Consider the following 13,787-nt stretch of genomic DNA (forward strand, 5'->3'; position numbering starts at 1 on the left):
CACCAGCGGGAGATGGAGAAGCTTTCAACTGAGTCGCAGGAGGATCTGAAAGGTGGAGAGTGCTTCCTAAAACCACTGACAGATTTTCAGATGGATACCATGAGTCGGGCACGCCAATCAACACTGGTGAGTCAGCCGAAAAGCATTGGGAGGGGACATTAATATCTTGCGGTTTGCTTTTAGAATACTGTTTTAAGTTGGTAAAAGGATTGGTCATGCCTGCTTCCTGGAGCTCTAGGCCAGCTTAAAAGCAACGCACACAATCTGGTGTTCCTCTCCCTGGCTCTACGGTTTCCAGCAGCAACTCTGTGGAAATTCAACCTGCTCCGAGAAGGATGTCCAGGTGGCTTACTTTGGAGTTAATTTGGTCCCACCAACTCAAGGGGAGAAGTCATCTTGCAGGGGCTTCTGTCGATACGAATTTGGAGTTTCAGCACAGCAGCAGGGCTTCACCGGGCAAACCAACGGTCCAGGAGTTGCAGCAGGCGTCCTCTTCAAGTTCTTCTTCGGTTCCTTCGTCCAGTGGTCGACTGCCTTCCAAGCCAAAAGCCTTTTTTTTTTTTTCTTTTTTTCAGTACTCTCCCATTCATTCCAGCCTAGCTGTCTTGTCATCCAGCAGGGTGGCTGTACCTAGCGGACAGTCAGCCGGCCAATCACTACAGAGTGCATTTGGGTCTCCTAGGAGACTCCGCACAGGGAGTTTCGGGCACCTCCCTCACTTCCTGCGTAGCCTATACCAGACACCCTGGAGCCAGAGGTGGGCTTCACTCGTGAATCACGCCAAAGGCGAGGCGACAAATGGGACCAAACCTGATTTGGCGCGCAGAGTAAATCTCGAAGTACCTTTCCACAAAGAAATGGCGAAAAAAGCACACCGGAGCAATTTTGACAAAAATGTGCCCCCTTCGGTGCTTTACTGCAGCTGCGAAGGCAGCCCGCGATAAATGCAAACCACGGTAGTTAAAACAAAACCACTGTCACCAGCCGTTCAGTGAGGAAAGGGTAACATAAAAATGTTATATGAGAAGCTAGACTAGGTAACCCCTCCAGCACCCTACTGTAAGATAGTGTGTGCTGTGTCTAGAAAGTTAGTTGTAAGTAAATTCAATTTCACTTTACTGCTCTGGGAAACAGTAGTTTATCCCAGAGAAAGTATTTAAACCTTGGGAAGTCCAAAAGACTTCCCTGTGCCACTGCACTGAAGGTGCTGTGTGACACAATGTAAAAGATGATACCTATGGAGTTTGACAGGCTCCATAACCAAAAGAAATACAAAGCTCAAATCACATTAAAATATGTGAGAGTGGGGGGAAAAAGGGTCTTGGTCTCTCCAGGTAAAAAAAAAAATATCAAGTCCTCCAAATCCAGCAAAGTTGCTGGGGGTCTCTAAAGTGGAGGGAATAAACATATTTCAGAGAATTCTCTCTAACAATCTCTCCTGTATATAGTTAAATGATGAAAACACAAAAACCTAGCCAATTTCATAGTAAAGCAAAAATGAATTGTATTGTGTTTTGAGATTCGATAGCAGAATTGTCTTTTGACGTTTAATGCTAATTTCTTGGAGCTCGAACTACCTAATGGTATGCCAATGTTATGATACAACAGTGCAGAGAGGCAAGGACTCCATGCTAAATTGTATACCTAATCTCATGATCAAATGGTTATTTATATAGCACTTTTGGCAAAGCCCTGTACATAGAACATATTTATCACCAAACCGAAGTCTGTACTCCTTTATCAACCTCGAAAGGTTGAAAGGCTGAGTTGGCCTTGCCGGGATTCGAACCAGCAACCTCCAGATCAGACACAGATTGCAGCAACGAGCGCTCAGCTGAGTTATCCTATTGACTAACCTCCTTCAGAGGTCTGTAAACTGAGTATCGACTGAGGTATAATGACAGTGCCTAGATGTTGGATGAACCATTTATAAAGCGCTACATAGTCATTTACCTACCTGGATTATAACGGGTACAGGTTTTGCTGAGTTTCTATTTCTATTACAAAAGTAACTTTTGTTTGTTTTTGAACCGCGCATGCACTTTCTGGAGAGCCAGGTTTTGGATGTTTTAATTGTAGTCTTGAAGATTTGAGAGGCTAGAACACCTGCGATTTGTGTAATGACAATCATTCGCCCTTGCGTAAAGACTCTGCTGCCACTGACCATTTATATTAATGTACCCCATTGACTGCAAGGTTGAATGGATGTAATCTAGACCATGCATACTCATCATTTTACACACTGTTTTTTATAATTATAAGTGTAAAAAGGATCTGCCGCAGCATGATTATGCGCACAGCACAGGATGTTTCCAGTGAACAGCTCCGCTGCGATTAGGGATATCTTGGATTAGGAATCCATGGCAGGAACATCCTTTGGAAAGAAAATTACCGAAAGGAAAGTCATTTGTTCTTCTTGCTCGTCAATGGCTAGTGGCAAATGCTAATTGTGCACCTTGTCTTAAGCAATGTTTTGGTCATGTTTCTGGGGGGGATAGGTTGCAGTACTACTCATTGATAACTCTTCTTCTTTTTGGTGCAGTTCTCGTTCAGTGTCAGCTCAGGTGAGCAGGAGGGTCTCTACAGCCTCTACTTCCACAGCTGCACAGAGGAACAGCTTGCTATGGGGGATAAGCTACTCTTCAGCCTCGAGGTGAGTATTCTGGAGCAACTTGCCATCTCCCAGCTTAATCTCCGTGCTGAATCTGTTGGTAGCCTTCATGACCATCAGTCTGGCTTCAGAGCTGCCAGAAGCACGGAAACCGCTCTCCTGAACATCCGTGAGGACCTGCTCTCGAACCTTGACTCTAACATTCCATGTGTTCTCATTTTGCTTGATCTCTCTTCTGCCTTTGATACTGTCAACCATACCATCCTGCTCAACAGTCTCCGTGATAACCTGGGTATCACTGGTCAGGCTCTGGCTTGGCTGACCTCTTTCCTCTCAAATCGACCCTCCCAGGTCCAACTGGGGTCTTTCCTGTCTGAAATCTTTTTCTCTACCTGTGGTGTCCCCCAGGGTTCTAACCTCTCTCCCTGGCTGTTCAACCAGTATCTGGCCCTTCTCGCCCACCGCATCGCTGCTCCTTGCCCCAACTTTCAGTGCTATGCGGATGATGCCCAGCTCATTTTCAGGCTACCCTCGGCCTCCTCTTCTCCGTCCCTCATCTCTGACTGTCTTTCTGCTATCCAGGAATGGTGTGCCGCCAACGACCTCTGCCTTAATGCCAGTAAGACCGAGATTCTACTCACCGGCACACCCACTCCCTCCTTCCCTGCAGCTCTCTGGCCGGCCTCTCTTGGCCCTCTTCCTGCTCCTACCTGCAAGGCAAAAAACCTCGGGGTCATCTTCGACTCCACTCTCCTTCTCTCCTCACATTTCTGACGTTTCTAAGAAGTCACACTACCAGCTGCACCTCCTCAGAGGTATCCTTCCTTTCCTCTCCTTCCCCCAGAAGCTCACTGTCTCCAGAGCCCTGGTTCTCTCGAAGCTGGACTACTGTAACAGCCTCTATCTAAATCTGCCTGCCTCTACTCTCCGCCCTCTGCAACTCATCCAGAACAGGACTGCGAGACTTGTCCTTGGCCTCAAGCCCAGGGAGCGTATCTCTCCAGGACTGAAATCACTACACTGGCTCCCTGTGGCTGCGAGGATTAAGTTCAAAACCCTCTGCATTGTCCACAAGGCCTTCTGGGGCCAAATTACCTTCAACTCTCCCTTCCTAAATATCTTCCTTCTCGAGCACTTCGCTCTTCCGCCTCCAACTCCCTCAGGGTCAGCCGCTTCTCCAAGCAACGAGTTGGGGGGAGATCTCTCTCCGCAGCAGGGGCCTCCCTCTGGAACAGCCTTCCTGCCTCCCTGAAACTTGAGGAGAACCATCTCCGGTTCCGGAAGCACCTCAAAACCTTCCTCTTTGCTTCTGCTTTCTCTCTCCCTCTCCCCTGCTAAATCACTGAAACTGTACTGAATCAGCAACTGGGCCACTCCCCAATCTCGGTCCTTGGCCCAGCCACTCTCCCCTGCACTGCCTTCCTGGCAACCCCTGCACTGCGGGACTCTCTGTATCCCTACAGCCCCCCTTCCCAGCACTTGTCTGCACTTATCTTGCACTTGCCACCAGCTGGCCCTTATTATTTATCTTGTTAATTACTAAACCTGTACTTTCCCCCTTGCACTTTTCCCGTCCCCCCTAACCATGCACTTGCGCGATCTGAATGACACCTGGCCTAGTAGGATCATTGTCGGTCTCCCCTTGTTCCCCCCCCCCCTCCCTGCCTCGTCGCGCCTTGAAACACTTGTGTATAGGCGCGTTACAAATGCCATATCATATCATTCTGAACCTACAGGCCATACATAAAGGAAGTTGGCCGTAAGCGCTGTGTGGGAGCCGGCTGGAACGCGTCTTGTTCAGGAGCTGGCTGTATGACACTTTTATTCGTGAAAGGGCTGTAAGAGGGAGGCAATTGCCATAGTGTGATATGTGATTGGGGCTCTGTGAAGCCCTTGAGAGTTTTGGACTCTGCTCTGTAATCCTAGAGTAGGTGACGGTCCTGAGGGGTGGGCGGGTGCTAGCTACGAGGCCCCTAAGGTGGCAATTGGGGGTGATGCCATATGAGAGCACGGACAGGGGGGTGGGTGCCCGCTCTGAGGGCTGGATGTGTGGCATGTTTGGGGCAGATGGCCTATTGGTTGGCCTGCTCTGAGGCCTATAGCAAGTTTGAGTTGCTTCTAGCTAGTGCCTTTGGGGCGGGTCTCTGCTGCTCGGCCCGTAGGCAGCATCCGCTGGCTCCAAGTTGACTTGTAGGCAGAGCAAGATTTAAGCTGGGGTGTCCTGCCTGAGTAGGGTACTATCGAGGTCCTAACAAGAGAGGCCATTGCTGGAGTGTCTTGCCTGAGTAGGGTACTATTGAGGCCCTAACGAGAGAGGCCATGGCTGGGGTGTCCTGCCTGAGTAGGGTACTATCGAGGCCCTAACGAGAGAGAGGCCATTGCTGGGGTGTCCTGCCAGAGTAGGGTACTATCGAGGCCCTAACGAGAGAGAGGCCATTGCTGGGGTGTCCTGCCAGAGTAGGGTACTATCGAGGCCCTTACGAGAGAGGCCATTGCTGGGGTGTCCTGCCAGAGTAGGGTACTATCGAGGCCCTAACGAGAGAGAGGCCATTGCTGGGGTGTCCTGCCTGAGTAGGGCACTATCGAGGCCCTAACGAGAGAGAGGCCATTGCTGGGGTGTCCTGCCTGAGTAGGGTACGATCGAGGCCCTAACACTTGTGAGTTCTGGGTGGTAGACATGAGTTGCGAGGGGAAGAGAATGCTCTTGTGGTTGTCTCTAGAAGCCAGGTAAAGGCAAAGATTACGCCCTACTGCAAGTGTCTGAAAAGTGCTTCATTTTACAGATTATCATTGTGGAGAAGAATCCCGAGAGTTTCCTGTCTGCAGGCGAGATCCCGCTACCCAAACTCTACATCTCCATGGCGGTCTTCTTCTTGCTCGCCGGCATTGTGTGGGTTCACATTCTTCGTGCACGCAGGTACGATATCAACCTTTCAACAGTATAAAATACTTGCAGACATACTGGTAGCCCCTGTGTGCAGACTACCTGCTTAGGCTGCCACTAGATAACCATGCACTACTTTATGGAAATCTCTGGGAATGCTCATTTAAGGTACAAGGCTCTGGCAGCCATCACCTTTGGTTAATGCACTCCTCCATCTGATTCATGTGAAGACTGTCGGTAACGCTGACGGTGCACTCAATTCATGTGGGAAGAGCTGCAAACGCTTGTAAGCCAGGCTACTTTAAGCCCTGGAGGAATCCTCGAACTACGACCTTGGTTTAAGTTGTGAATGAATCCTCGACGATGGTTACAATGAACGTGCTTGGGCAGTGGTGATGCTTGCAGTCAGCCTTGCTGGTGACCAGGTACACCCAATGCATGTACGCATTCTGCCAGATTTATATTGCTGTGGTGATCTGCTTAAAACCCATAGGCAGGGCACAGATGCATGCCATTTTATACCATGCCCTGCCCAAAGTAGATGCTTTGAGTGACGCTTAATTGCCTTCTAAAGGAAGTGCTGGGAATGCTGAATCTGCCTTTTTAATATTTTTATGGATGTAAGCATTTCTGACCCGCTGCCCTCTTTCCTCTCTCCCGTTTCTTTCCAGGAATGACGTGTTCAAGATCCACTGGCTGATGGCTGCCCTCCCCTTCACGAAATCACTGTCCTTAGTATTCCATGCGGTGTGTATGAGTCTTTGACCTTGGCATGGCCTTGCTCTATAGGGTGGCACCTCTGGTGCCATGACCTTAGCTTTGTGGCCTGATTATCTGATCATTACTTGCACAACAGACCTGGTTCGCTGGGTAGGTTGAGACGTGGCAGGTGGGAGTTTGGGGTATGGAGTTTATTCCTTAACCTGCAGCTGACTCCACACTATGTTTTGGAGAGCTGTGGATGGGTGTGCCCTCTGGCTGTCCGTCCTTTCCCATGTGGTAGGGGAACCTGCTGCTGTGAGGTTACTTCTTGCCCTCTATAGTAGTGGCATTCAAACTATACAGGGAGGTGGGCTGATGGAATGCCCAAGAGCGTTTGAGTCCCCTAGATGAGACTTCTCAGGCATAAACTCCGCCTAGCTGCTGCACCCCACCAGAACAGACAAACCAGGCCTGCTACCCCTGCCTCAGTCTGTGGGAGGGGGGGTGCAGGCATCCCCTGACCCTACTGTCGGATTGAACCCATCCCCTAGAGCGAGGGAAAGAATCAATTGCAATCCTCTTTATCAGACTTACTTGTACTGTATTCATCCATAACCTTAGTTTTCCAATTTTCCTTTGCTGTATGGAAATATATACCACTTACTATTGTTTTGGTAACGATTTGTCGTGTTTGCAACCCACCACCTAACCCCCCCCACACACTGCCTTACGCACATCTGCCACAATTTCTGTTCTAGCTTGTTTGTTGGACTTGCCGTATTAGATATTTTGTATGTGTTCCATCTAGGTGGCCCTAAACTTGCCCAGCTCCATCATATCCGATTCTCCATTCTAAACAACATTAAGCAAATTCTAAAAACCATACACTTGTGCTAAAAAGAAAATGTATAAAACCACAATTTATCAAAACATGGTAGGCTCCACTCTCTCAATCCCCTGCCCCCATCCTAAAGGCTCCTTAATCATCCAAAAATGGGTCCGCAAGCTAAAGGGCAAAATATCCAGATGCATGTATGCCACTGCATGTCCCGTGAGGGAATGTCTGTGCTTCTGTTGCCTAAAGCTTGCACGCAGGCCCCCAGCAAACTACATGCAACAGAGTTGGCCAAACCTTAACTTGGTGTAAAGCCTTTTAGGTTACCCATAGTAGAATATGGCCCGAATGGCATACCAGATGCACTTGACCTCACCATATGTGCTACCACCTCAGTTTTGACCCAGCCGAGTGCACAATGCCAGCATGTCAGACCTATGCCGCCTCTCATTGTTTGGATTGTGTAGATTGTGTAACCCCTTGTGTTAACCCATTTAATCTCTGCCTCGTTATGTATATACAGGCTGTCTTGTTTATATGCATCGCTTCCCAGCCTGCCGTCTTAACCTATCCCTTCCCTGTTTGGTGCATGTTGGCATGACCCTCTCCTGTTCCCAGAGACTCCTTTACTAGTGCATTCTGCCCCCCCCCCATCCCCTGCCCCCAGGACCGCAGACGAGCTATTCCCAACCGCTCCTGGTTTACTGCATGCTGCTCCACTATATCTGTCATACGCAGGATCTTGCGGACAGATGTATTGCTTCCATTCTTTATGGCTGAGTTTTGGTTTGTTTTGAGGAAGCAGTACTTGTCTGAGCTGCTCCTTTTTCTTTCAGATTGATTACCACTATATCTCCTCGCAAGGCTTCCCCATAGAAGGCTGGGCTGTGGTATACTACATCACACACCTGTAAGTGTGCCGCACTTGTGGGGAAGAGTGTATGACTATCTTGTTTTTGTTTATTGCAAGTTTCATAACGCAGCCCTCTGGTAACTTTGGAGTGTTTTACAGCTTGAAGGGGGCGCTGCTGTTCATCACTATTGCACTGATAGGCACCGGCTGGGCCTTCGTGAAGCACATCCTCTCCGACAAGGACAAGAAGATCTTTGTGATTGTCATTCCGCTGCAGGTGAGGGCAGCAATGGGAAGAGACTTTGTTTAGGAGGTTGCATGAGGGAGGGGGGCCAGCCATTTAAGGCCACTTCTTTAGGAGCGATGATTTAACTCTGGGTTGTGGGAGTTTGCAGATGATGCAAAAGTGTGCCACTCTTGATGCCACAAAAGTCAGTTTGGTGTTTAAGAGGCATCACACAATGGCAGTTCTCCTTGGGAAATGAATTATTAATGGCATGATTTCCATGTTCAGTTGTGGTTCACTGTACCCATGTGGATGCTGACTCTGCGTGCAAAGCATCTCTCACAGCTGAGCAGTCTCGTACACTGTGGGCCAGCTCTTGACCCCCCACTCAGTGTCTGTACCCCACCTCCATATATACCTATGCATTTCTCCATTCTTGTATGGCTGCTTAGCGTTTGACAATGCATCTACTCGTGACACTTATCCCCTCCAACTCCCTCGATCCCCATCCCAATAAGTTTTGCAAGGAGGGCGATTTGGTGCAGCCTTCTGTATTTCGAATGTATCAATATTCAAACACATCAACACCCAAACCCTCCCATCAGACGCACACATCCACTGAAACACATGCCCCCCCTCCCTTCCATGCCACAAACGCTCTTCCCCACGACCCCCCACAAACACCCTTGTACTTACCTTATCCCCTGCTGTTGACCTTCCTTGCCATACCGCAAGCCTTCTCTCTCCCCTTTCAACCTCCAGCCCCCTGGATCCTCCACCCCTCCCGCCCCCTTGCCGGAGGCGACTGTCAGCCCCTGCATATGTGTGTGTGTGTGGTAGGGGCATGACCGTTTCATTTAGAAAGACTAGATATTTCTAAATAAAAAGTTTTTTTTTCATTGTAACCGATTCATCAGCAGTCCGTTTCACGCACAACATTCAATCAAAACTCATGCTGTTGCAGCACATCATGTGGTAGGTAAGTCCTTTCCAACGCTCAGGTAGAGCCCTGAAGGCCAGTGTGTGATATTGTGTTGTCAGATTGCAGTGTTACAGAAGCATTTTTGCCTGCAAATAATAGAAACGTAGTGACAAATTGTCTTCCGACTTTGTTCCCTTGCCAAGGATACAAAGTTGCTAATTTACCAGCACCAGAATTCTTTTCATGTTCAGAAGGGTTGGCAAGATTTCAGTGGATTTACCGGCAGCAGGTCTGGATCTGGCGGATCTGTCTTTCCCAGGCAGTGCCGGATTGTACCAGGAATTGAGGAGTTTGGGCGGAGTTGATTTCAAGATGAAACGGGCGAGTAAAGGCTTGGTCATTCCCCCTAAAGCCTGAAGTGGGTTCAGGTGAACCTAGAAAAGACAGCCAATCTCAGTCTCAACAATTTCAGAACATAGCTGGGGACCTTCACCTATGGGTGGGGGCAAGATAGCCCCCCAAAAAAATGGAGACCCAGTTAGTTGGTGTGGGTGTTTGGAGTTGAAGATTGTAACTGGAGAGTGGAGACAGGAGTTGGTTTGGAGAAGGTTGACGGAGAGAGAAAGTGATTGAACCAGACCCATAAGACTGCCTTCTTACTAGTGCCCAGATATTTCGGCGTATCTTGGTTTGCAGGGTATCATTCCCTCTAGTTATCCATACTCCGAACGTGTGGCGGAGCAGTCGAGGTAGTTCTTCAGGAAGAAAAGGATGGTTAAAAGGTAAAGTGACCACTTCAGTTGCCAATTATGGAAGGTTCTCACAATGTCTTGTGAAGGCATCATGTGGAAGGACACAGACAGCAAGATTCCAGGTTTGAAAAAAATCAGTTTTGTTAACTTAAATGTCAGAATGAAAAGGCCTAACTTGCCCTATAATAAGGTGGTATTTCCCTATGTAAATAAAAGGTCTCCGTCAAGGGTTTTCACGTTGGCAACCTGTCTGTGTCCAAAACCTATGTTTGTTTTCACAACTCTAATCCACAACCAAAAATAAAACCAGTGTTTTAACAGTCCTGAGCTGCTTCCAGCTCACAGCTTTCTTTCTGCTCCCTTCCCCAAGTATAAAACCGTTCAACAAAGTAAAGTCTCAAAATTCCCTTAGAGATAGAATGCAAAAGTCTTTTCAGGACTCTGGGTGCCCTTCGTCAAGTTCAAAACCGTATAATTCAAACAGCCTTGTAGTGAAACGTTTCTTGTCAGCGCTCTGGGTTCCCTTCCCCAAGCTCCAAGTGCCACACTCAAAGAGGAAACGCCAAATGTCCTGGTCTTCCACAGTTTAGTTAAATGTTATCAAATACAGTTAGGATAATTTTGTAGTTTTCACACCTTTTGAAAATGTCACTAAATTAGGCTTCAGCATCCTTTGGTTTCCTGTTCATTTGAAATCTTATTATATTTCAGCATACTGTGGTTGGTTTAGAATTATATTCCTTTTAGTACTTCCATGTATGATGGTTTGCATGGATTTAAGTTTCCTCTCCTTTTGACTTTCATTTGGGTAGTAGCAAAGTTTGAATTCTATTCGGTATTCAATAATTAAGCCTTGCACTTAGTGTTGATGTTTCCTTCATCTTATGGATCAATAAGTATTCGTTTCACTTTAAATGAATACTTCAATGCGCAGAGACCTTCGCCAAACGTGTTTCTTGCCACACGCGACCTTTCCGATGCAAAATATTCGCCTTTGTTTATTAGTTGACAAATATAACTTTCACTTTTATTGATTTGTTCCACGTTCAGACATATTCAGAAACGTGTTGCTTGCCATACTCGACCACTCCGATGCATAGTATTTCCCTCTGTTAGATAATGGACAAGTAAAGTTGTTTCCCTTTAATTGAGCAATTCAGTGTTTGGAGACCTTTTGAAAACGTGTATCTCGCCTTCGCGACCACTCCGATAACAAAGTATTTCAGGAAATGCTTAAGTTCACACATGGGCACCTGGTTTCTCAATTCCCAGAAGCTCACAGGCCGCTTTGAAATGTGGTGCTGAAGTAATGCCCCTCCGAAGTGACATCCCCTGGGACCCGGGCGGGTAGGTACCCTTCTCGCTCCAATTGAACTAAAAAATACGTAGGAATGCATATTGGCACCTCAATAGCAGAGCTCCGAGACCTCAACTACCCCCGGATTCTCTGCAACATACAAAATGATCTGGGGAGATGGGACACGCTAACCCTAGCCATGTCAGGCATAATCCACGCACTAAAAATGAACTCCTTCCCAAAGCTGATATACGCAGCAATGATGCTCTCAAAGGCCCCCCCTATGCTAATAGCACTAGATAAAGCCATCAATAGATTAATTTGGCAGGGGAAGAAAGCACGGATCCGCCTGTCTATACTACAATCGGACAAATCCAACAGTCCCCTCCCTCAGAGCATACCACCAAGCCACGCAACTGAACTGGATTAAACGGTGGCTCAACCCAGAGGAAGACGCAAGCTGGCGCTAGCCAGAATGGCCCCACTCTCACCCATAGAGTTCATGGCAACCACAGCACATGCCGCTAAGTATCAAGACACACCCCGTTATCGGTCCCAGCCTGTTATAATGGCACAAATTGCGCGCCACACAAGGGGTCCAAACAAAGAATGCACCGGCCTGGGCCTGCATACAATCAGTCCTACAATACAAATCAACACTGACGATTCATCAAAACCAAACAGACACCTGGACCAGGGTGCGGATTATGGACATCACTGAGGAGGGAGCACTATTGGGATTCCAAGATGCAAGCAGAATCTTGGGCCTGGGGATGGGAGACTGGTTCACCTAACGCACCATCCAGGTCGCGATTGCCAAACACCTTTTTTGACACATGTTCACAACCTCCTGCACCATGCGAAACCGAAATGCAACAAAACATCAATGCATTCCCGCGCATCCGCACCTTTTATCGAATGGCGATACCAGACAACAAAAGCAGGCTACTGACACTCGCAACAACCTGGTCAGAAGACATAGGAATGGCAATCCGTTCCACCGACTTGCAACTAAGCTTCACGTCCAACTCCACAACACGGGCCTCGCACCTAAAAGACTGTGCTGGGGAGGGGGCAGCGGCACAGGAACAATGTGACACATGCTTTAGTCCTGCCCTGCCATCGCCTCCTACTGGTAGGGGATTCACCACAAACTTACTAGCATGGAGGCCGCAGATGTCCAGCTCGCCCCTAAGGCACTGATCCTCTGCGCTGATAGTAAGGACCGGCATGACTTAAACGCAGACTCATCTCTTACGACGTTCACAGCACGGAAAGTAATATTGACGCACTGGAAATCTGCAACAACACCTACGGTCACCGAATGATCTGACTCCCTCTCCAGAGCTTGCAGGCTGGAAAGGGTAGCCTTTAAAAGACAATCCAACCTCAACCCGAATAGAGCAGTCTGCTACTAGGAGATCCTGGAGGACTGTGTGACCCGGAACCTGCCTGCCCCTAACCAAACCCGTAGCCCCACAACGCTACACATACCCCGTCTGGATAAGAACTCGCATGTGCCCCGCACAAAACTTTAGTCGTTTGCCTGAACTGTCTCATTATATGACTTGAATTTAATATCTTTTGTATAGTTGCTCATGTTATGTTGATCAAATGTTAATAAAAAGAGGTTGAAGGAAAAAAAACACTAATAAAATGTGGTGCTGCAGCACAGCTCACACGGCCGCCTTCCTTCAGTGTCAGGGCTCCATTTCTGCCCTTCAGACACTCCTGGGGTGCTCTTCCACCACAGGGGAACAAGCATGTTGAATAGGAAGGAAAGGGACAGCCTTCGAGCACGGCTTCCTTCACCTTTCCCAGTCTGTTTCAAGGAGGCCCCACTCCCATGCCACTTTGTAGAGTCTCCTTCTTCTTCCTGCACCGGCCGCCTGGTCCTTCCTCCTGTCGTTCCACCCCCCCAGCCCCCACCCAGTGGATTGGGCTCCATTTTTACACCTACAGCCCTTTAACAGGCTGCCGGTGTGGATGCCCATTCAGCCTCGCCTGACTGCAATTAAAGGGACCTGTCTGACCTCGTCCCAGTACTAGAGTGGTCAAAGAGCATAGTCTTCATTGCTTTTAGTTGCCTCTTCTTCATACCAGTGCTGTCAAGTGTCAATGGTGGGCAATTGCGGGGAGCTATCTTACAATAGCCCATTAAAGTTGGAGAAGGGTTTGGTTGGTCAGTGGGGAAAGGGATAGCATGTCTCTCACCCAAGGGTACCCCACTCCCCAAGTACCCTACACCCAGGTGATTCTTCCTCGCTTCTCTGCCCCCAGTGTTGGGATCAAATGGTGATGGCCTATCCCTGGCCACCTGCGTAGAGGATCCAAGGGGTCGAGGAGTGAGAATACCCTTAGGTTTCTCAGTCTAGAAAACCTATCTTTGTACAAACTTGTGCTAAGGAATATCTATAATGTTAGAAATAACAATGTTTATGCCTGGTGAAACAAACAGCAACATGGACCACACCGGGTCATAAAATGTTAGGCAATCCACACAGTGCAACAGAATCTTTAGAGAGGCATACAGGCCTCCTATAGGACCTGATTCCGCACCCCCCTCTCCCCAGCGCAATGTTAGTTGGTAGCACAATAAATCAGTGGCCCAAGGTAAGTCAATGGCGGTAAGAGCAAGTCTGCACAGGGGATCTCAACTGCGTTCCGGCTGATTGAACCCTATTGAAGAGATCCGGTCATAAAAT

At 48.3% G+C, this 13,787-nt stretch overlaps 1 protein-coding gene across 7 annotated transcripts in view; it reads left to right on the forward strand.

Annotated features, from left to right (window-relative positions):
- Nucleotides 1-13,787, forward strand: part of GPR107 (G protein-coupled receptor 107) — a 387,352-nt gene that overhangs the window by 149,776 nt on the left and 223,789 nt on the right. For all 7 annotated transcript variants that reach the window (XR_011268468.1, XR_011268470.1, XR_011268471.1 and 4 more), the window contains exons 8-12: nt 2,543-2,653; nt 5,395-5,528; nt 6,167-6,242; nt 7,869-7,942; nt 8,045-8,162. Coding sequence is in view for 1 of the 7 variants with exons in the window: in XM_069609259.1 (XP_069465360.1) it covers nt 2,543-2,653; nt 5,395-5,528; nt 6,167-6,242; nt 7,869-7,942; nt 8,045-8,162 (513 nt within the window). In the remaining 6 variants the exon portion in view is untranslated. The remainder of the gene's footprint in view (nt 1-2,542; nt 2,654-5,394; nt 5,529-6,166; nt 6,243-7,868; nt 7,943-8,044; nt 8,163-13,787) is intronic.

The sequence above is a fragment of the Ambystoma mexicanum genome, chromosome 8 (genome assembly GCF_040938575.1).
Source record: "Ambystoma mexicanum isolate Mex_15411 chromosome 8, UKY_AmexF1_1, whole genome shotgun sequence".
Classification (NCBI taxonomy): domain Eukaryota; kingdom Metazoa; phylum Chordata; class Amphibia; order Caudata; family Ambystomatidae; genus Ambystoma; species Ambystoma mexicanum.